This window comes from Haplochromis burtoni, unplaced genomic scaffold (assembly GCF_018398535.1).
Source record: "Haplochromis burtoni strain Fernald_Lab_line unplaced genomic scaffold, NCSU_Asbu1 Contig_53, whole genome shotgun sequence".
In the NCBI taxonomy this organism is placed as follows: Eukaryota; Metazoa; Chordata; class Actinopteri; order Cichliformes; family Cichlidae; genus Haplochromis; species Haplochromis burtoni.
Window position 1 is genome coordinate 1,665,209 of NW_024582414.1, and position 23,932 is coordinate 1,689,140.

Consider the following 23,932-nt stretch of genomic DNA (forward strand, 5'->3'; position numbering starts at 1 on the left):
CCTTTCACTCTATCCTTCTGTCACGAATCACTTTAGCACTTCCACCCACTCCTACACTCTCTTCTCCACCTCTCTTGTCAATCAATCAATCAATCAATCAATCAAGGCTTTATTGGATAGGTGGAGAAGAGAGTGCAGGAGTGGGTGGAAGTGCTAAAGTGCTACGGGTGATTCGTGACAGAAGGATAGAGTGAAAGAGAAGGTTTACAAGTCTGTTGTGATACCTGCTATAATACCTGCTTACACACACAACACAGACATCCCATGTCTGTGTTGTGTGTGTACAGGTCGGAGATCGGTAATTACAGAAAAAAAACACTGAAATATACACTACAATGGGAAAGTACAAGAGGAAAAAAAGACCTCTACTCATGCTGGGCTCCTGGGAGGACAGCATGAGAACAGGAAACAAAAAAACTCCTCTGCACAAAAAGCACATAAATGTCCGGGTGGGGGGTGAGGAGTAATCCGAAGCAAACACAGCAGCCATCCTGCCCAGCGCTACCATTCCAGCGCGGGCTCAGACCCGCCGTGTTCCCCAGGAGGGAACAAGCATCGAAGGAAAGCATCGTTTGGAAAGGGAGGGGGGATGAGTGTGTGCATATCAGTGTATATGTATGTGTGTGCGTGTCCAGAGTTCAGCTGAGACAGTGTCCTTCGCCCTGCTAGGCTAAGTAAACAGTCTTCCAGCCAACCTAGGTGGCCTTGCATGGCTTGTGCACTGTCCATTGCATTGGATGTATTTACACTAATCTACCTTTTATACCTCTACTCCTTGCATTGTCTCTGTCACCCCCCTCTCTCTGTCATTTTCACATGTGCATACTGTTATACTTCTACTGAGCTTCTCCGGAGCATACCTCTACCTCTCCAGGTTCTCCTGTACCTGATCCCTGCTCTCACTACAGATCAAAATGTCATCTGCAAACATCATAGTACACAGAGACTCCTGGCTGAACATATCTGCCAGTCTGTCCATCACCACTGCAAACAAGAAAAGACTCGGAGCAGGTCCCTGATGTAATCCCACTCCCACCTTGAACCTATCAGTCAGTCCTCCCCCACATCTCACCACTCTCTCAATCTCCTCATGTATATCCTGCACCATACTCAGATGTTTCTCCGCCACTCCTGTATTCCTCATGCGGTACCACAGTTCCTCTCTCAGCACTCTATCATATGCTTTCTCTAAATCCACAAATACACAGTTGACTTTCTCTGTACTTCTCCATCAACACTCTCAAAGTAAACACCACATTGGTGGTTCTTTTTTCTCAGCGTGAAGCTGAGAGCCACTACTGCTGCTCACTGATTGTCACCTTAACCTAGCTTCAACAACTCTGTCCCATATCTTCATGGTGTGGCACATCAGGTTTATCCCTCTGTAATTACCACAGCTTTGCACATCACCCCTGTGCTTGAAAATCAGTACCAGTACACTTCTTCTCCATTCCTCAAACATTCTCTCATTCTATATTCTGCTCACTTTTAATTTTCTAACTTTCGAATACTTTCTTATACTTCCTCATTCCACCATCAAGTCTCCTTGTCCTCTTTTCTTTATCAAGGGGTTACACTGAACACCTTCTTGGTTTACCTCACCACGTTAGGTGAACTTCCGCAGTCATGTGGCTCTTCCTTACCACCCAGAGCCTGTCTCATTTCCTCTCTAAACTCTGTGCAACATTCTTTTTATTTCAGCTTCCATCTTTTAATTCTTGGCTTTAAGTTAACTCGCTTTCTCTCCTTAGTTTCCAAAGTCATCCTACACACTGTCCTCTAGTAAGATGTAGTCCTCCTGTGTGTACCCCCTCCATCCATTCAACCTCTCTTTTCTTAAAGTGATTGTCCACTATAGCCATTTCCATTCTTTTCACAAAATTCAGTACCATCAGTCCTTTTGCACATCTTTCTTTAACACCATACCTACCCAACAAGTCCTCATCTACGCCTGTTCCCTTCACCTACATGTCCATTTAAATCTTCTCCAATTCCTCTTATTTTTCTGACGTCCAACCTGTGGGGCATGTATACTAACAACATTCAATATCAGCACTTTGATTCCCAGCTTCAAGCTCATGATCTTTTCTGTTGATCTATTCATGATCTATTCTATTTCAGTTCCTTTCTATACCATGGTAAGATGCACCACTGATGCTCCTGGCTTTGGTTCCCTCCCATCTGATCTCCTGCACACACAATATACAGGGTGGGCCATTTATATGGATACACCGTAATAACATGGGAATGGTTGGTGATATTAAAGTCCTGTTTGTGGCACATTAGTATATGTGAGGGGGCAAACTCCTCAAGATGGGTGGTGACCATGGTGGCCATTTAGAAGTCGGTCATCTTGGATACAACTTTTGTTTTTTTCAATAGGAAGAGGGCCATGTGACACATCAAACTTATTGGTAATGTCACAAGAAAAACAATGGTGTGCTTGGTTTCAACGTAACTTTATTCTTTCATGAGTTATTTACAAGTTTCTGACCACTTATAAAATGTGTTCAATGTGCTGCCCATTGTGTTGGACTGTCAGTGCAACCCTCTTCTCCCACTCTTCACACACTGATAGCAACACCGCAGGAGAAATGCCAGCACAGCCATCCAGTATCCGTAGTTTCAGGTGCTGCACATCTCGTATCTTCACACCATAGACGATTGCCTTCAGATGACCCCAAAGATAAAAGTCTAAGGGGGTCAGATCGGGAGACCTTGGGGGCCATTCAACTGGCCCACGACGACCAATCCACTTTCCAGGAAACTGTTCATCTAGGAATGCTCGGACCTAGCACCCATAATGTGGTGGTGCACCATCTTGCTGGAAAAACTCAGGGAACGTGCCAGCTTCAGTGCATAAAGAGGGAAACACTTCATCATGTAGCAATTTCAAATATCCAGTGGCCTTGAGGTTTCCATTGATGAAGAATGGACCCACTATCGTTGTACCCCATATACCACAGCAAACCATCACTTTTGTTGTTCCAACAGTCTTGGAGGGATCCATCCAATGTGGGTTAGTGTCAGACCAATAGCGGTGGTTTTGTTTGTTAACTTCACCATTCACATAAAAGTTTGCCTCATCACTGAACAAAATCTTCTGCATGAACTGATGGTCCTGTTTCAATTTTTGTTTTGCCCATTCTGCAAATTCTGTGCGCCGATCTGGGTCATCCTCGTTGAGATGCTGCAGTAGCTGGAGTTTGTAAGGGTGCCATTTGTGAGTAGCTAAGGGACCGAAGGGATGTTCGACTAATGCCACTCTCCACTGACATGCGGCGAGTGCTACGCTGTGGGCTCTTGCTGAATGAAGCTGGGACAGCCACTGAAAGTTGCATCCAAGATGGCCGACTTCTAAATGGCCACCATGGTCACCACCTATCTTGAGGAATTTGCCCCCTCACATATAATAATGTGCCACAAACAGGACTTTAATATCACCAACCATTCCCATGTTATTATGGTGTATCCATATAAACGGCCCACCCTGTATATACCTTTCTCCATTATAACAGACACCTCTGTCGCCTTACTAGTAATAGACCGTGCATTTAAAGTCCCTACTCTCACCTCAGCAAGCCTGCCTTTCCTTCTTTCTTACTACCTCCTAACACACTTTTCCTTCTCATCTCTTTTATTTTTGTCCAACAGTAGGAGATTTTCCACTGACACCCTGTTGGCCAACAGCACCATAGGCGGTCGTTGTTAACTGGGGCCCTTAACGATCCTGCACAGACATTCTTTATTATCTGCATGTTTGACTTGGTAAAGATTTTATGATGAATGCCCTTCTGATGCAACCCTCCCCATTTATCCAGGCTTGGGACTGACACTATGAATATGCTGGCTTGTGGCTCCCTATTGCTGGATTGTGTGTAATTTGACACTGATCAGTAAAAATGACTGGTTGAAGTAGATGAACTTTTTCAGTGAAAAAAAACTTTTCTGTGGTCAAGATATGTACTGTCTTTGGAGGGTAAATGTCCTGCAAGAACTGAGAAAACAGAGGAACATGTCAAGTAGCTCTTAGGCTCCTAGTGTGGACAGTGTTTAGCAGTGCTGCCTTGCACCAAGAAGGTTTGACCACACCAGTTGTGGAGTTTGCATATTCTCCTTGAGTGGAGTTTTGGGAGTAAAAAATATAATCAAATCAAATATGAAGTATACCATCAGTAAATGTCTCTATATTTGCAGTTAATGTCAATGGAGAAGTTTCAACCCAATCGAAGGGACTGTGCTCTCAACAAAATAATAAGTCTTGTACAGCAGTGCTTCCCAACCTTTTGAATCCACGGCACATATTTCACATTAGAAAAATCACACGGCACACCACCAAACAAAACATCACAAAAAAACATAATAATGTTTCCCGTGCACCAGGTATAGCGGAATTGGCTCCGTTTGTCCCCAGTATACCATTTCTGCTTTCTTCTGTCTACTACTCATGCTAGGGCCTTCATCTAGAATTTTCTCCAGGGCCCAGGTCAAATTGATTACTTTTTCTTTTCAAATATTTATCTATTGCTATTACATGATGCATTGTCTCACTCACAGCACGACTATTATATAAGTTCTTGTTCATCTTCTTCTGTTTTACTGGCAGTTGGCAACCTATTTAATTAGAGCAGGTAGTTGTACTGCCCTCTACTGGAAGAGAATGTAATTGTTCTGCACGCTACGCTGATCGCTTAGAGCAGCGGTCCCCAACACACCGGTCCGTGAGTCGTTTGGTACCGGGCCGCGAGAGTTGAGGCTCAGGTATGAAATTTATGGTCTTCAGGGTTTTTATCGGTTTTCAGCGTCATTTTGTTATCGTTTTTATCGTTAACTGTTTTCCTGGGTCTTTTCACGTGTGTTATGAATAAATCTTCCTTTTTTCGGTACCAGTACTAGTTTTATTTTGTTGTATTTATCCGCGACACCTTAAAGGCCGGTCAATGAAAATATTGTCGGGCATAAACCAGTCCGTGGCGCAAAAAAGGTTGGGGACCGCTGGCTCAGAGTACTAATCAGATTGAACCAGATTATCTTCCACGGCACACCTGATCATTTCTCGCGGCATAGTGGTTGGGGAACACTGTTGTGCACAGTGTAATCATCTTCTAAGGCCATGACCATATGTTTTTTAGAAAGCTCTTCAGGTCCACTTTAAATTTCTTTTGTTTTTTCTTTGTCCAAGTTCCACCATTTTTTTGTGAAATTCAGCTCTGGGTTTTGCAAAATCTTGCCGATAGAGAAATGAACAAACACCACAGCAGACAAACTTGTTTTGAGGCTCCATCTTGGCTCCTCATCTTGGCAGAGGAACAACAGTCATTCTAGCAGATGCCCAGTAATGATGTTCATTCAAGTGACAAAGCCTTCTAGTGGCCATAGGGACTGTAACTCTTGTCCATTGATAACTTCAGAGGGAGTGGTGAATCATTGCCACTGTAGTTTATAAAGGAAATAGTTACTGTCATTAAAATGTTACAAACAATAGTTGTTTTTAGATCTGTATGAGTTGTTGTAATACATCCAAATGGTCTGACAGAATTTGTGAAACTTCAGGTTTAGATAATGTACCTTTAAAAGGAAAAAAAGAAAGAAAAAACAATGCTTTGCAAAAATCTTTAGGACTAACTTCTTACCCAATGCTGAGGATGAATGCTGGAGGCAAAAAGGAAAGGAGGAAGCAGATAATAATTTGTAAGTCTGTTTGTTTGTATTTTAATATCACTTAATATTCTCTCAGGGAGAATGTCTATAAAGAAAAGTATGCCATTCAGTGTATTTGTCCCTATTTTGAAATGCAAAAATGATCCATTAATGATATTTGCATCACATACTCCACATGTCTCCTTCTGGGTCCATTAGTAAGTGTGATGTAACCAGCAGCAATTCTTCCAATCTACATAAGACTGACATATTTCATAGTGAATGGTCTTAAGTTTTCCTGCTTACTACCAATGTGTTCATTCATTTTTTTAAATTACTAGTTTCAGCATGTGTTGTAATGTGGTGAGGGTTAAAGCTTACAGATACATGTTTTAATTGTGGCCTTGTTGCAGCACAGTTCCTTTTGATGATATAATTTTACTGATTGGGTCTGCCTCCCATGAATCCTCATATCAATGCAGTTAACACAGCAATGCCAAACAGCAGTGATGTTTTCATGCCGTGTCAAAAAAGAGCGGTTAATTATGTTGCATGGGAAGGTGAATTTATGAGTGTTTTATAGCTTAATGTGATTTTCTAACTTTGGAGGGCTTCGATCATGAGTCAGCAGAATTACTGGCCTGGTGTGTTGCTAATAGACAGATGAAGGGCTGGTATGGAGGAACTAACGTTTCTCTCATTGTTAGCAGTCAGCCCTGCAGCACAGCATCTCACTTGAGCTGTCAGACTGTCAGGCTGTGGTCTGCAGCCAAAGAAGGCACAGGATTCATATCGTTCTCAGCCAAACTGCATTACCACGCAAACTTTTCCTTTGACTTTCATGGCCACGAAATAGTAATGATTATGGATGACTCAACAGAATAGTCTTATTTCACAACTTCTGCAGGGAAAAGAGAGATAGGAAGACACAACAGGAGAAGTGAGCTTGCTCCAAAAGGGTTTAGGAAAAGATCAATTGTAGCTCAGTTCCGTTCAATGACAGCATAAGTTGTTCTGGTATCAGTTTAGTAGCTGGAGTTTAGCTTAGCAGTTACCTTGACTGTGCCAAAGAACACAGAGAAGACTTAAAGAGGTATGCTTTGGTTTGTCTGGGCAAGTTCATGATTTTGTGGATTATTTGGGGCCATCTTTAGGAATGGCGACATGCTGACCTCTCATATCGCATGTAGTGATTAACTGTGCAGAGACACATATTCTCTCTGTGTGGAGTTTGCATCTTCTCCCCATATCTGTGTGGCCTTTCTCCAGGTACTCTGGCCTTCACACTGTCTCAAGAACATCCATGTTAGGTTAACTGGTGATTCTAAACAGGCTGTGAGGAAAGAATGTGATTGTAAATGTGATTGTTTTTCTGTGTCCATGTCACAATACAAGCAAATATTAAATAATCAAAACCTGCAACGAAGAAATAAGAGACACTAATAAATATAAAGACATTAAACCTAGAAGCATAATGAATTCCAATACACATAACAACAGCAACTAAGCACTAGAGCTAAATACTAAGGAAAATACAAAGATACAAAAAATAAAACAAACAAATAGTGAACATGTTCAAGAACTCAAAAGCTCTGGGTCAGACCCAGGACCACGACAGAAAGTATTTAATTTGATCTTTCTTATCTGTCATTTATTAAAATGTTAGATACCACTCAGTATTCAATATCTTGAACTGAAGTGCTTTGGATGCCTAAAACTAACTAGATAGGGAGCTGTACTCTGGATGCAAACACTGGTCTCTGATATTATAGTTGTATGTTTTACATACTTACCATCCACTCCAACCACTGTGTTATCTCTGATATAGTCTATAAATGCCAGACTTCCTTATTATTCACAAGGTAATCCGGCACAAAATAGAAGAAAAAGAATATTTAATTAAAGTGTGCAAAATGATTTGCTAATGTTTTTGACACTCAGTCTACTACTAATTGCACCAATATTTAGTGCAGAAAAAAGCACGTCTTAGTTTTTGCCCTTCATATTGAAATGGACTGATTGTGCTTGTGTTTAGAAAGTGGTGCAATTAATCACACCTATTAGCGCTATTCAGGGGTTGCGCTCATACTTAGATTAGTAAATCTGGCAAAAGTACTGCATATAAAGATGCCAATTGTTGAGACACACAGTGAGTAAAAGTTGCCAACACTCAGCTCTCTGGTATTAACATTAGCACATAAACTATGCACTGGGAGCTTCATGGCAAAGGAGCAGGGTCTGTAGGTGTTATGTGTTTGATTTGTGGGTTTGCTGAGAGAAACAGTGTTCTTGAAACAGCCTTATTCCACTTCTTTGTGGAAATTTACTAAGTGACAAAAACATACACTTAAATAATTAACGCTCAGAATTCAGGGACTCAAAATAATAGACTTATTTCAAGCATAGCTTTAGTTTACTTGTAATAGTGTTATATTAGGTTTCCGGTACTACAGGCTCTATCAGTGTTTGCATTATTATTCCACAATCAAATCCAGTTAGTCCTTCTGTCAGTTTAGTCCTCAGTAAAAGTTCTAAGCAAAACTTGAAGCTGTTTTTTAGTCTAATAAAGTTAGTTAGTGGCTGGGATTTCAAAGCATCTTATATATGATTGCTATATCATGTTATAGCATGTTTGCCTGTGTTAATCAGTACTTTTTCCCCCCTCACAGCCACCTTTCAAATGTCACAGCAACTCTGAAGAAAATCAGACTTGCTTATTCAGAAATCTGATGATGTTTTACAGCACTCATGCCCTTTCGGCCATCATCTATATCTTGTTTAGTATCTCTGTCTGCTTTAGACTAAGCTAGACGCAGGTGAAGCAGCATCAGAATGATATGAAATGTGTTAGGTTGCATGGGTTATATGTTGTTTCCATAAATGAACTGAAATGAAAATCTGCAAAGATTCACTGCTTAAAAACAGCTGAAATCCCCAGTTATTGATGATGACTGTGCACATTTAGTGAAATAGAATCAGAATCCAGTCGCTCAGGCTTGAGTCCATTCTCACCCACTGTAGGTTGGCTTGAGCAAGTATCTGCTGAAGCAGGCACACATGAGACAACTGTACTGTTTCCTTGATGCCTCTGGAGTGTCACATGTGTGCTTTTTGCCACAGTGGATGATGACACGAGGTTATTAGGCCAAGTCTCACTGCCAACTCGTCACATATGGATGCTTGCAGAGGACCCCTGGGTGCTGCATTTAAATGCACTGAGTAAGCATCATTTTAAGCAGCAGGGTTAATGTTGTGCAGCATAGTTTAACTCTAGGGAGTAAAAACTGTAGATTATTTAGCAAGTGAAAACAAACTCAAAATGCTAAGATTCCAAACAGGACACAAACTGCAGTCTTCTGACTAACAGACTTGTGATTTACTGCACATCTATTCTTCCAAACTACCAGTCTCTACTGTTTATGATGGGATTATTGACGTTTGTTGTCCAAGAGTTCATGCTGCCACATGAACAGCATAGTTTTATCCATTTGCTAGATTAGATTAGATGAAACTTTATTTATCCCTCGGGTGGGTTTCTCCGGGAAATTCAGCTTTCAGTAGCACAGCACCGACAGAAGTTGCAGAATGTGAGCAGAAATATACCATATATACACATATACACATATATAAATAAAGATACATATATAAATACAGAGTATACAATAGGGATAAATAGAATAAATAGAAATAAGAATATACAAGGGAATTGCACATTTCAACTATTGTGAGTCTATTGCACTGTTGGATATTAACACAAAAATATTGCACAGTGAAAAAGGCACTATAGATTAGTTGTTCCCACCCTCCTTTGTATCCCTGTTTCCCCTCCCTCTCCCCTCCAGCAAGGAATTAAACATAGCCACGACAGTAGTTGCACGCCTTTCTTTGTACTTTTATATTACTTTGTTTTATTAAAATAACGACCTGCATAAGAAACAAGTTTGTAATATAATGGGTCATTAAATTAGTCTGCTTTGCTAACCTGACTGACTAAGATATTCATTAATTATTTTGCTAGCTATACCTAGGCTAAAACTTTAGTCTGTTAACAAGCTAAAGCTAGCTAGCTACATGTAACTTAGCTACACTACATAATTGCTGTTCAAAATGAGAAGTTAGAAAAAGCTCTTTAGCATAACTAGCAAAATCCACAACCATAAGGTGGGAAACAACAGCTTTTTCAAATTCTTTATTCAGTATTTAGTGGTGAGTCAAAACAAAAGTCTATTGCAGACACAAATTCTGGTATCTGTTAAGTTATTTACGGATATGTGGGAGAAAAAGGCAGTTGGAGAATGTGGCTTACTTGCAGGGGGGTATAAATATATGATAAATATGAAAATAAAAACAAGTTGGGATTTATAATAAATCTTTTTTTTAAAACATAGATACTAATATTTGCTTTAGGTGTGACAATGTTGTGCAAAGGTTTGTTGAGATTTGGCTCACTTGTTAAGGAGGACACATGAACAAGGTTATGTAATATTAGTAAACTAAGGAAAACATCCTGGCATTTTATACTGCACAGTTTATAATCTTATAGTGAGATTATACATTTCCTGAACACCTTGTCATTCCCACTGTCATTTTATACTGCACATCTTAATTATCTGTTCTTGAATCTTCATTTTTCTGTAGGTGAGAAACATGTTTACTGTTTCCTATGTTATGAAGGGCTTACAAGTCACTGCTGTCCATATGGGATCTGCATCAGTGCATCACGGCTTCAAAGAAAATGCTTGGATGTTTTCCTGTTTTCTGTAGTTGACTAATATTACTTTATTACTTTGTGCAACTGTTTGGTGGTGTAGTATTTTTTTAAGTATTGCTGTTGTTTTAAAACATGGACTACTGAAAGAAATGACAGTTGTGATTATCCAATTTCTTGCACAGGGCTACCCAAAGTAAAGAATATTCTTCAGATTTCCGACAATAAATTCACCTGAGCTTGAATAGAAATGCACAAACTCTCAAGTACTTGCAGGGAAGAGCGGTTTTAGATGGAAAAGGCTTAGGTGGATATGACAGGCTATTCAAAACTTTCAACAGTCTCTGGTTTATAGTTTCAGGTAATGAAAATCCCTCTGTGCTTGAAATGAAGTACAATAATGTTGACAAAGTAATCTCAGAGGAAGCCTTGTTGTCATGGTCGGGAGACAGGACCAGGCATCTCTGAAGGGATTGTGAATAATTTAGGCCGACTCTTCTTGCTGGTGGAAATCCATTAAAAAATGTTAGATTACACAGTAGTCATAGAAATGAGTGAACATTTGTAATGATCTAATAGTCAGGTGTTCTGGGGAAACTGCTTCCCTGTGAATAAATGACATATTAGTCACAGCCTCTGTCTTATAAGTACTTCAGTCATGAGGAGAACAGCAGCCCTCAGTTCTTCACTAAAGGGTTCTTCAGCATGACATATTCTGACAGACAGAAATATCGAGTCTGGGTCCTCCACCGAAGGGTAATCCTGTTCACTAATGTGTTCTTGCACTTCAAAAAAACAACAGCTGTGAAGTAGCATTGGCAGATATACGCTACAGCAATTTAAACACAGGGAGCCACAACATTAATAAAATCACTTCACTGGAATTGTTTATATTTCTGACATATTTTAAAATTTGTCCTGGACCACTGAATCATGGAAAGAGGATCCCTGGTTTCTTTTGGCATCTTGCCTTTGGCGGTGAATCCTTTGGGTCTTAAAGGTTATCAGTTTAGAAGCCCAAGCATTTTGTGGCTGATTTGTTGCTAGAACTCGCTAGACGCACTTGTAGTGTTCGTACATCAGACAAAATGTCATGGATACCGCTTATAACTGATGATGAGAAACAGCATTTATGATGCTGTTCATCATAAATGTATACGATCAATTACAAATAAAAGTATGTGTTACATATGTTGCAATAACAAGACTTTTTTCTGATATGGTTATATCTAGTATTTCTACTGAAATACCTGTTGGCATTAGTGCTGAATTTTTTTAATAAATTTACATCACTAAGGTTCAGTACGCCAGCATTTGACCTTGTTCGGTAACAGAGAAATTATTTATTTTCTGTGTTCATTGATTCAATATTTAAGATTCATCCTAGCAGCGTCAGTATTAAAGCAGAAAGCCAATGAAATTGTATAGTTCATATGCACACTTCACTGCTGCAAGTTGTAGTAATTGTGTACACGTTGTGTAATTGTGATCAATGTATCACAATCAGATTTTTTCCCCCTTTATTACTTTAAACCCTGTATTAATGGTCTGGTAAAATTTGTCCAGTGTTTCTTTAATAAGCATAACACTGATTATATTAAAGACTGAATGAATATACTCAAACATTTGTCAGTATTTTATATACACTTTATATTACTACTGCAGAATTTACATTTTCTAATAAAGGCCCGTGGACAAACTCTTGTCATAGTGTAGATCCTCTGATCATCAAAGCCATTCATAACATCATAATAAGCACTTCACTTTATGATATAGTTTTTGCATTGTATCAATGACTCAACTGCAGGTACATAAGTCACTAATTCATATAAAATTTGAACGTTGATGTATTGCTTGTCCTTGATTTCCATAAACATTAGAGTGTATGAGGCATGTAAACGTCTCTCCATGAAACCAAGCTGTCTTATTGCCTGAAAGAGCATTTTAAGGCCCCATATCTATCCCCCAACCTAGGATTACATCTATTTTGGGTATCGGGCAATCCAAGTTTAACCTTTCAGGTGGGATGACACTATCATATGAGCAAAACACACTGAGATATTAGCCTATGAGACTGATTGAAATGGGCTAGTATAGATCACTTTTTCTAGTCTTACTGACCATACAAAGCATCCTACATTATGTGCCTCACTTACACAGCTCTAAACTCTTAATCTCTAATCTGTACTTTCCTTTAGGCTAACTGTTTTGGAAGAGTGGATGGGGTCCCCCCTCCCCCCTTGACAGTTATGATAGATCTGATCATTTTGTTGAGGGGATGTGACACCTTACCAAAGCCAGTTCCTGGGAAAGTGAGATACAGACTTTAAGTGCAGAATCTTTCCCACTTCCAAACCCACGGTGGATTCAGGATGAACATTTAGCCTAAATGTCTTTGGACTGCAAGAGGAAACCAGAGCACCTAGACAACACTAACATAGGCAAAGGGAGAACATGCAAACTCCTCACAGAAAGCCCTTATGAATGTCCAGTGAAACAGACCGTGAGTGTAAACACTGATCTCTGTCTTTTCTGCTGTGGCTGGATAACAGATGTTTGTGACAACCCACTGATGTCCAGTCTTCTACCATCATCCTTCAGAAGCTCCTCCCAGCTGTCCAGTAGTCATGGGCCGGTCTTTGCTAAGGTCAACAGGAGAGAAGGTGAGTAGTTATTCATTGTTATTGTTAAACTTAGACGTTTCACCATCTGCTGTTAGTACCCTGGTAATTGTCAAAAATGCTAACAGAGATGATCCAAGCTGGTTAGCCGTGCACCACTGCAAGCCCAAGTGAAACTGTGACTTTATTACCCAGAATTCATTACTCAAACTTAATCCCACACAGCAGTAAAAGTTCAAACATAAAACTGAACTCATTGGGGAGTGCTCTCTTATTGTAAAGGCAATTATTTTGTTTTTGTTTTATTTGCTACCTTGTGAAGAAATCCATTTGGCTGACCTTACAGAGCACTCACAGTAAAATTCAATTATCCTCATGGTGTAGTCATCGTACAGCCCACAACTGTGGATGTCGCAGAAAGATAATAGGTACACACACTGTGGGCTTCATATGTATTTTGCTATACTGTGCTTCACACACCTTTTGCCCAGTTCTTGTAAGATGCTGTTTTTGCTGGTGGATCTTTTTTGTGTTGGCTAACAAGAATAAACAAAGAACTGTTTCCCCTTCTGTCAGATGGTTCTCATCATGTTTTGTGCATGTGGAAGGCATCTGCATACACAGAAACCAGATTTCAGTACTCCAGCAAACATTATGACGTTTGAATTACTGTCGTGATTGGCCGACTGTCTTTTCTTGGTCTTGATTGGATTGAGTTCTTGCTCTTGGTTTAAAAAAAATTGTTCCAAAATTAAATTGCCATCTGGTAATACTAGCTTGTGTATGTGGAGCAGATGTCATCTGGCTGTCTACACTTGGTTGGTAACCAAATAAGTTGACAGTCGGATGAGACATGCATTTCCTGTTATTATTGCATTTTTTTTTTGCTGTATGTGGAAACAATGTCAACATATATCTGTCTGCAGTGTAGCTTGTGACATCATGCTGGGACTTTGTATGCTTCCTGAATCTTATCTGACCCAGATTGTGTGACACACTGGATTTACCCTCCAAACTGCACACGCTTTTCATGTTTTTAACCCCCTTACAAAAACTATTGTCATGAAGTATTCACTTGTAAAGGATCAATCAGTGGATTTAGTTCCTTTATTTTTTATCTTTTGTTAAAAACTTCTCTCAGTAATAAAACTTTATGAAGCTCAAAGTGCTATTGATGTCATGGTGAGCTATGTGGCAGGCTAGGTCAGGACCCAAACGCCAGTTTCGGAGACAGAAAGCTTAACTAAAGGCGGCAGCATTATTGCTTGAAAATGCAAACTAAAAACAAGATACATGAATACTAAAGAAACAAAACAAACGCAAACTAGAACTAGGAAACTCCTGACTGGTCATTAGTCACTGGACAAGACTTGACATGACTGAAGAAAATGGAACTATACATGACACACAGGTAACGTAGAGAACGTGACAACAAACGGAAAGGTGGAAACACAGCAGGGACTAATCAGACATACCAAGACAAAGGCAAAGCAAAACTGAACACACTAACATAGGACATAAGACTGTCAAAGTGAAACGTGAAGCGTGCACAGAGACACAGACTTGACACTGAGACGCGACTGACTGGACACGAAACTTGGAACACATGGAAGACACAGTGGCTGAAACTAAAAGCTGGAACCACAAATATAACGTGAGCAGAAAACAACATGAATAACAATCATTAAGGAATATAAATTTAGCAACACAAAACACTGGGCTACTGGTCAGTGCTGTGACAATTGAGGCTGAACGTTGATGGCTGACCCCAAAGCACCTATGAGAGGCCACAAAGCAACTTTCGCAAACTTTCTTAGAAGAAAGTGTATAAATAATAATATTGGGTTAAGACTGAGATAGTTCTTTTTATTAAAAAAAAAAAACAAGTTTCATTATGTACTGACCCCCCCCAAACCCCCATTCAGTTAAATATCTCCTTTACATTCGTCCTGTACATCCAACTCAAACATGGTGGATACACAAAATCGAAAAGTCAAAGAACAGTAAGTTTACTCTGTGCTTTTGTTTCCACTGCTTACCTCAAGTTCTTAAAAAAACAAACTAAAAATATAACAAAGGTCATTGATCTAATCTGTTTGATCATCAGTTCTTTAAATGTTGTTGGTAAAAAAAACAGGAACGGTTTCATATTTCCTGCAACTATTCTGTCGAAAAGGGCTAAATATAAGATTTGTGTTAGCTCAACCTGCATGGTTATCATTCTTCTCTACCCTTTTCCCTTACAGCAATGACCTTTTCCATTTTTCACATTTGTGTTTGAAAGTATTAACAGTGAGGGGTTTGAGGTGCAGGCTATCCATAAAAAAGTTTTTACCTTGTGCAGCTTTACGCTTCATACATTTGGTCAGTTGTTGACATCAACCGTCAAGAAGCACCTTCAGGCCAATGAAATGGTAGGAACAGACTGAGAATTAAAAAACAACAACAACAACAAAAACAGTACTCCTTGACCGACTCTCTGTCTTTTTACTGAGATGTGCTCAGTTCTGTGGGTGTCAGTGGTGCAGGAGAGTCTTTGCCTCCCTACAGGGCACTGAGCACAAAACATCAAAGGCAAGCCTAAGCTGGATTCACAGAGTGTGAGAAATACATTCGCGTTGGCTGTAGGGATATCGAAACAAAGAGAAGAAGATGACATTTATCAATTTATCATTTGTTTTATAAATGACTCTAACATGTGAGATAGATAGATAGATAGATAGATAGATAGATAGATAGATAGATAGATAGATAGATAGATAGATAGATAGATAGATAGATAGATAGATAGATAGATAAAGAACAGTTACTGCTAACAATTTGTACTGTACAACACACTGAAATTATATTACACTAGTACATCAAAAGTCTCTACCGGGCCACCTGCTCGCAATAGGGACATAAAACTGGGTTGTGATTCACAGAACACAGTAAAAATTCAAGAGAGATGTCTCTACTGGATGCAGATGCTGGCCTTGCAAAGGGCTACCATGCCATGTTTGGAGCTTTACAAAGCCCACTTGCAGACTGCAGAACCAGTGGACAACATTGTCAGTGGGAGCGGGAGACTTCTTCATCTTTTACTCAGACTGTAAGAATAATTTGATCAAGCTGGAGAAAAATGGAAGATGAGCCACCAGAATGTTGTTTTTTAAATAAGGTTGTTTGTAAACGATGTACACACATGATCGATATTAGACTGAGACAGAGGAATTATTGTTTTCGTTTTTCCACTGAAACACTAAAGCCAGGCACTTATTGGACCACTTCCAACTGCCTAGTGTAACATGTACTGTGTCTGCTCAGTTTGTAATTTCATTCAGGGCAGGTTCAGAATATGTCTTGGGAGGTAGAAAATATCTGCAAAATACATAATTCATCTGCCACATTAAAACCACTGACAAGTAATGTGAATAACACTTATCAAAGCATTATTATAGAATAAAACAGAATAGGCCTTTATTGTCATTGTACACGTACAATACATTTATGGGACAATGAAATGCTACATTGTGCTGGAAAACCTGGGCTCCTGCCATTTATGTGCATGTTATTTAGAAACCAACATTTACCTGGCGCATTGTTGCACACCTGGCACATTGCAGAAACTCCTCAGGAATGACTTGTGGGACATAATGAACCTAATGAATTGATCCAGCCTCCAGACTCCCCACATCCTAGTCTGATCAGACATCCGCAGGATTCACAAGGTGATCAACAAATAACGTTAAGGGATCCAAAGGCAACATCCTAGTGCGAAATACCACAAGGTACCATCTCAGGTCCCGTGTACTTTTAGTGGCAGAAGTAGAACTCTGTTTGAGGTATGATTACAAAGTGGTGGGAATAACTCATGAAAACTAAAACCCTTCAAAGTCAACTGTTAGGCATATCTGGACAACGCTCGGTGAGGCTATTTTTAGATTAATAACAGGAAGTCCTTTTCTGATGGCGTCTCTATGATGTGTCTCTGAATCTCCTTCATGTGTGTCAAAACAGCAACCCTTCAGCTTTTTTGGGTCTCTCCTGCTGAGTATTCTCCCTTTTTTAACTTTAAAATAGAATTCACAATGCACAATGTTGTAAATTTCAAAAAAATACATGCATACATCCTGAAACTGAGTTGAGCCCCAAACTATGATCTTGAACATGGAAGTCTGACCAGTCTGACAGAGAAACCCACTGCTCATTGCACACATTTGAGATCTGTGGTGAAATGGTCATAACAGGATTGTAAAGATCCGTCTGAAAGTGGCCCAGACCTATACAAGCCAAATGTAAATAGTTTTGGTTTTTACAAGCAGATTCCAGGAAGTTCTTGATCCCACCCTCATTTGTTGTTTAAAGGAACAACAGAAACAGCGTCCTGTCATTTACTCAGGATTCTACAACAGTGATTGTCAGTTTCCACTAGTTCCCTCTTGTTGGTGAACAGGGGCAATAAAAAGTGAAGAGCAAAGCACAGTGAAGTGTCCTGTCCATCACAAAGTAGTTAGAAGTCTACTAGAAGCCAAGCAGCCGGATTAGATGACAGAACTCCCACGTGCTTCCTTCGGCTCCTTTGGCTCTCATTCCCACCTCTTGAGTTGTATCGTGGCTGCTCAGCCCATATGGGGACTGGTGCTGGATAGGCTGCTCACACATGGTGCCCTGTTAATCCTACTCAAGGATCACAGTACTGCCTCCACTCCCAGTACTGTGCCTCACTGTATGCACTATTTGGCTGAACATTGAACGTGGCCAATTCATTAGGCTGGGAAATGGCCCTGGCACTGAGAGTTGCTCCTTCTGATGAAGCTATAAAAAAGGGTCTTGGGAGAGGCCAGAGAGAGGCTTTGACACAGAATTCAGCAGAGGCCCTCAAGCAGAAGGCTTTAATTTAAAGGCCAAGGAGCAACAGTCCTCAATATGTTGAGCAAGTTTGGTTTTTTTGCCATCAGTTATGCAAGAAAGACACTATTGTAGGACTAAGTTGAACTACTTTACTGGGGGAGTGAGACTAGTGCAAGTGGTGCAGCAGCTTATCAGAGCCTAAGTAAAAACAAAACTTATATTGACCCATGTGAGTTCAGACGCCTAAAGCAATACAGAGGCACAGAGTTGGGGATAACATTTTTGAAATCTCTGTTCATAAATGAGGAGCAGTGTAGTGCCATCTGTCCAGATTCAACCTGTTATTTAATGAAGAAATATTTTCACACCGCTGATAGCACCTGATGGAAAGTGAATCCAAGGCAGAACGGGGTACAAGGTACACCTTTCAAATCCAGAATAATGAGGTCAGTCACGCTCAAATCTTCTGTACAGTGGCAGTTTGGTTCTTGAGGTACATAAAGGTTAATAGATGCCAGGACTCTTTGTACAAGCTGATCAGTGCCTTGCTGTTACTGCCTTTAGGCTTGACTTTTTCCACCTCATCAGGCCTAGAACTGGAACTGAGGGTCTTGTGTGGAAAAAAAGCAAAGTGAAGTCCAGAACAGGGCTTTAGATTTGAAAAAAGCTATTTTACTGCTATTGGCAAAGTCAGCCAGTTCTCACACACACACACACACACACACACACACACACACACACACACACACACTGAATTTCCATCTATCCTAGTGGGAGTTTGCTCCGTGACAAAGCATTTGAAAAATTTGAAAATACATGATGTATGCCTGGTAACCTGCGATTCTTCTTGAGTTAGTTAACAGTCTCATCTTTGTGTCAATGCTGTTACAGGACTAAAGAAAAGCACAGGGGAAATTTCCCACAGGGGTGATCAAGCTGATGTTAAATGGGTGCACTCAGGTGTTCATATTACAGATACTGAGCTGAAATCTGCCTCCATATAAGGGGAATGACAGTAGAGTTCTTTAGCCCCTCCCTCCTCTCAAATCCAGCAGTTCCTCTCTCTTGCCGCTCTTCTTTGTACAGTGTGGTCAGCTGTAATTATAATTTAAACTCAGTCTCATTTGGACTGCCAAGAAAACATTAAGATAACTCCATTTCATCTTAAAGCCAAATGTTAATGGCCGCATTTAACATTTATAGGCAAATGTTAATGGCAGTATTTAACTTCTAAACAGTTTCTGTTTTTCAGTGGTCCCTACTGATAATTGCACATTAGAGTCACTGTAATTATGCTGAAACAGGCTTGGAACACTCCATCAGTCCCCAGTAATCATTTTCTGGAAGTGCTCATTTAGAGTTCAAGGAGGGGTGCAACATTAGCAGAGGGGGGGAATTAAATGTAGAATCAGATATTGATTTAAGTGTGATATGTTTATGTGTCACCTTTGCCACCCCAGGTGCCCACTTACTGCTTACTGTTAAACACCCTATCTAGTTAAATTCCACAGCTCCTCCATTCAGTTCCTTCTAATCTGAGGTAGTCAGCCTCCCCATAAATCTTATTATATGGATAAATATATATAAATATTGCCTCATTCCTTGACAAAATGCAGTTAAAGAGCCTCTAATCTTAGCATTCTGTCTACATTGCTTCTACATCCTTCAGTCAATTTACTGAAAATAGCCAGAGTAACTAATCCATGACAGCTCATTAAAAATCACATTTTTATGCTGTGACTAACCCCAATTTACTGCTGATAATAAACTATCTGGGACCCATAAGTCTTCTTTAACTGTGTTCACTCACATGAAATATCATATATTTAATAACATCCTGTATATTATTAATGGATATGCATGGCCATGGTCACACACGGTTCAGATGGCAAGTATCCGTGGATGAAGACTCCTAATGGAGTTGTCAAGAAGGTTCATTTCTGATATACACTGCTCATTGTTAATGCTCACTTCTCAACATCTGCAATATGGAAGTGTCAGTACCATCACTGCCAAGCTCAGTAACTGAGGGTCATGCTATTAATGGGAAATACGACAGTTTGAAATGAACACAAATTACATTTTAAGCTAAAAGCTTCACATGCTTAAACTTGATCAAAACTTAAACCGCACGGCAGCAATGAAACCAGGTCGCACATGAAAAATCGTCTTACGAAATATTGACTTTTATACATTCAGCACTTTTGGGTTGATGTTACCATTTATTTCACCCAACTTAGCTAATGTTGGTCAATAATAAAGGTCTTTTAGCTCAAATTCATCCTCATCCACTAGAGAAAATGCCCAGCTCTAAATTCTCGAATATATTCAATGGTATGGAAATGATCATGAGCCCAGATTAAGCCCAGCATAAGCCCTTCATGCAGAAAAAGTAAATAAAGAGACTTAAATATGTTTTTAAAGTGTTTGATGTATCTTGAAGCAGAATAAAGGCAACCAAGCATCGTAAGTTCTAAGCACTGTCCTTTCACAGGGAGTATTCACTTATAAAATAATAATCACAGGTTCTTTTTCTGGGAATAAGGATCCTATCTTCTCATTTTCAAGATGAATTAAGACCCCCTTAGGATTCTGTATAACTCAAAGATCAGCTTTGTTACATATTTAAAAAAATCACATTGGTTTTTATGATTTTAAGCTCTTTTCTTTGCTGCATTTGGACACTAAAAGTGGTTTTGCTATACCTGTATTAAAGGCTTTCATAAAAGATTTCAGTGACCTGGCCTCTGTATCTTTCAGGTGTTTCTTTTTTCTTTTTTTCTTTCTTTTTCTTTTTTTTTTTTACTTCCAAGACTGTTTATTTGCTCTGGTGCCCGGTCAGTTTTATATATAGCTGCATATTATCTCCCAGGTTGTCAGAAATACACCTCAAGCTCTGTCTCATATTTGACTCTCCCACTCAAATCAGTTTAAAAACCAGACACAGACACATTTACAGATCTTGGCCTGCTAATACTGCCATGCATCTCTGCTTAGTTATCTGTGACTTACTGCATCTTTGAGACCCGCTGACTTTGGGTGACTTTTTTCCCTTGTTGTATTGGCTCGTATCCTTTCCCCTCTACCACAATCCTGCTTTTGTCTTCTTGTTCCAACCTTCTGTTGACATGAACAACTGTGCACCAGTGCTAACCAAACAGTACATTTATCTGGCAGACACATCTATTCCTCCTTGTAAAGCCACTGCCCTGACAAGCGTTGTGTCACCATCTATTTCCCAATAGACACTAACATGGTGGAGATAGCAATTAGAACAGAGAGGATAGAAATAGATTGCAGGATGTTGAGTTCTTTTACCGTCTTATTAGCAGACAAAAGCTGAAGTTAATTCTGCAAGTGGAGATGGCTCTGTCTAGCACCAGGGGCACTGCTCCATTATTTGTTGCAACAAAAGCTGTGTCACCGGCTTGATTGGTCTCTCTGTGGTCAAGCCACAGACTTTGGTCATGAACATACAGTAACTGCAGCAGCAGGTATTTCTCAGTTAAATTCCTAGTGGCTACTGCTAGTTTGAAACTAGAGATTTACTAACACGAGCTTCACCATTAAAAGATAATAAATAGCATAGATAATAAAGATTTTATAGGGACATGTAATTGGGTTGCTGAGAAAATTTATAGCTCTCCAATCAAAAGCAGTCAGCTATATAAACAGGACGTGACTGCAGTATCATTAAGTCTAAGTGACAAAATGAAGGTTTTAGGAGGAAAACTGTAGTGCCCATCCTTTGTAAATATGGTTGTGCCATCAGAGATCATTGCTAGCACTCAAATGCACATAAAAAGAAGCAGGTTCTGATACATAAGCTCACATATGCATAGTTAGTTTTTCTTACATAAATTTGCAAAACCAGGCAGGTCAACAATAGCAAGCAGAGGGAAAAGCCTCTAAAAAAACACCCCTTTGATGCTTTCCTTCTCCTCACATACAGGGTCTTAAATAATCAGACCCCATGTTATCTTAAAAACATCATAGTACCATATCACCCCAACGGAGCCCTTTGCTCTCAAACTGCTGGCTTACATGTGGTGAAAGGAGCATAGGAGGCATAGCCTTCAGCCTTCGGACTTCACTCCTGAGGAACAAGCTCCCAGTTTTGATTTGGGAGACAGATACCCTCTCTACTTTTAGGATTAGGTGACCCTGAACTCCCTTCTCAGTTACACAGCAACAGACCTCGGGGGCTTCCCATGATGCACTTAGTGTTTCTTCTTCACTCACCTCTTTTCACTCAGTACGTGTTTATACACAACTCTGCATTTAATCACTAGCTATTATTAATCTCTGGCTCTCTTTTGTCCTGTCTCCCTCGCCTCACCCCCACCTGGTCATGGCAGATAGCTGCCCCTACCTGAGCCTGGTTCTGCTGGAAGTTTCTTCCTTTTTAAAGGGAGCTTTTCCTTCCCACTGTCGCCAAGTGCTACTTTATTGGCGGTTGTCTGATCGTTGGGGTTTTCTATAATAATTTTATGGCAAACAAATGTCTGTAGATATGTTGGACTATTTCCGTTTTACTTCTTTATCCATATGAACTAAAATATGATCATTTTGACAATGTTTCATGTTTACTAATCACAGAGTGAGATACTGTACGTGCATGGGTTTAAAGAGTGTAAAGATTTTGTTTCTTTTTTTTTTACGTAACAAGTGTTTTGCAGTGATATAGCTTGTTAATTCATATGAGGCTTTTATCAAGAATCTGTTCCACATTTCTGATAATCCCAGTCATGTGTGGTTTCTCAGTAGTTTTTTTTTTTTTCTTATTTTGATCTAAATCAATCTTAGGCACTAAGATGGTGTTCTTATTTGGTGTGACTCAAGGACACTTGTGAAACATTTGCAGTTTCTGATGGGCACAAACTTGGTGCTGTGGGAACTGAACTTGTTATCTGTGAGTTTCTGTTCCATCTCCCACCCCTGCCCACCATGAAAAAGTCATAATCCATAGCTGACATCACGTGTCCTTGGCCTGTATCCTAGCTCTGAGCCAGGAGGAAGCCTCTAAAATAAAACCCCCTTTGATGCTTTCATGCTAGCCCAAATAAAACCATGCCCGATTTACCGCAATGACACATATTAACTTATATGAAAGGATGTGCTTGTTTATGGAAGAGTAGAACTTGAATCCTACCTAAACACTAGGTACTCTCAGTAGATTATCACACTCCTAAGACAAATAGATGGCTTTTCAAAATCTACCAGATGCAGATGAATACATTTTAATAATAAAACATTGTGCAATCAATACTACAATTTATCCAGTTTTTTATTGACCAACCATGAAGAAATCAAAACTGCACAGTCTCCCAGTCTCACCTCAAATCTCATTTCCAAGCAGACTGTTTGGCATTAACTTACTCCTAAATTCTCAAAGAGCATTGCACCTGGGTACTGTTGTTGGTACAGATGTAAAGGTGTCTGTTTTGTTTTTAAATTGTGCAATGAAAATAAAAGCTAATTTACTTTGTGACAAAAATTCAAAACTCTTGCTTGAACTTGTAGTTCTTATATAATTCTGCTGTGCGTGCATGTTTTAATTGGAAATTTGCTAATTACATTTGTTTCTTATTTGGCCAGTGTTCTACAGTAAAATCTAAATGTCTCAAATCAATATTTTAATGTAAACAAGGCAAACCATAAACTCAAAGGAATTACTTGTAGCAACAAAGTACAGCTGCTCTACAGTGCTTTTCAATCATGTCAGGATACGAGCATTTTAATAGTTGGCACCAGTACCAATAAAATACATAATTTTCAATAACCAAATGCAATAACAAAAAATAATTATCTCATGTTCTTAAATAGAAACTTCTTTATTAAAAAGTTTGTTCTATCACTCTTGGCAGACCATTTATTTATTTTGTTGATGGGACCCAGACTGAAATGTTAGGATGGCTGGTGTAGGCTGTGTATTTGTTTAGCATTAGCCACTACATTTTCTCCTGGAACATAGCTGCTTTTGCAAATAAAATACTAGCAGGTATTTAAATCCATCCATCCATCCATCTTCATCCGCTTTATCCGAGGCCGGGTCGCGGGGGCAGCAGCCTAAGCAAAGAGGCCCAGACCTCCCTCTCCCCAGCCACCTCCTCCAGCTTATCCCGGGGAA

The 23,932-nt window shown here is 39.6% G+C and overlaps 1 protein-coding gene across 1 annotated transcript in view; it reads left to right on the top strand.

Annotated features, from left to right (window-relative positions):
* The window catches only part of LOC102304759 (contactin-associated protein-like 4), a 116,316-nt gene that overhangs the window by 8,079 nt on the left and 84,305 nt on the right, over positions 1–23,932 (top strand). Inside the window, exon 2 of the mRNA XM_005923886.3 lies at positions 12,901–13,011. Within this exon, the coding sequence (XP_005923948.1) occupies positions 12,901–13,011 (111 nt within the window). The remainder of the gene's footprint in view (positions 1–12,900; positions 13,012–23,932) is intronic.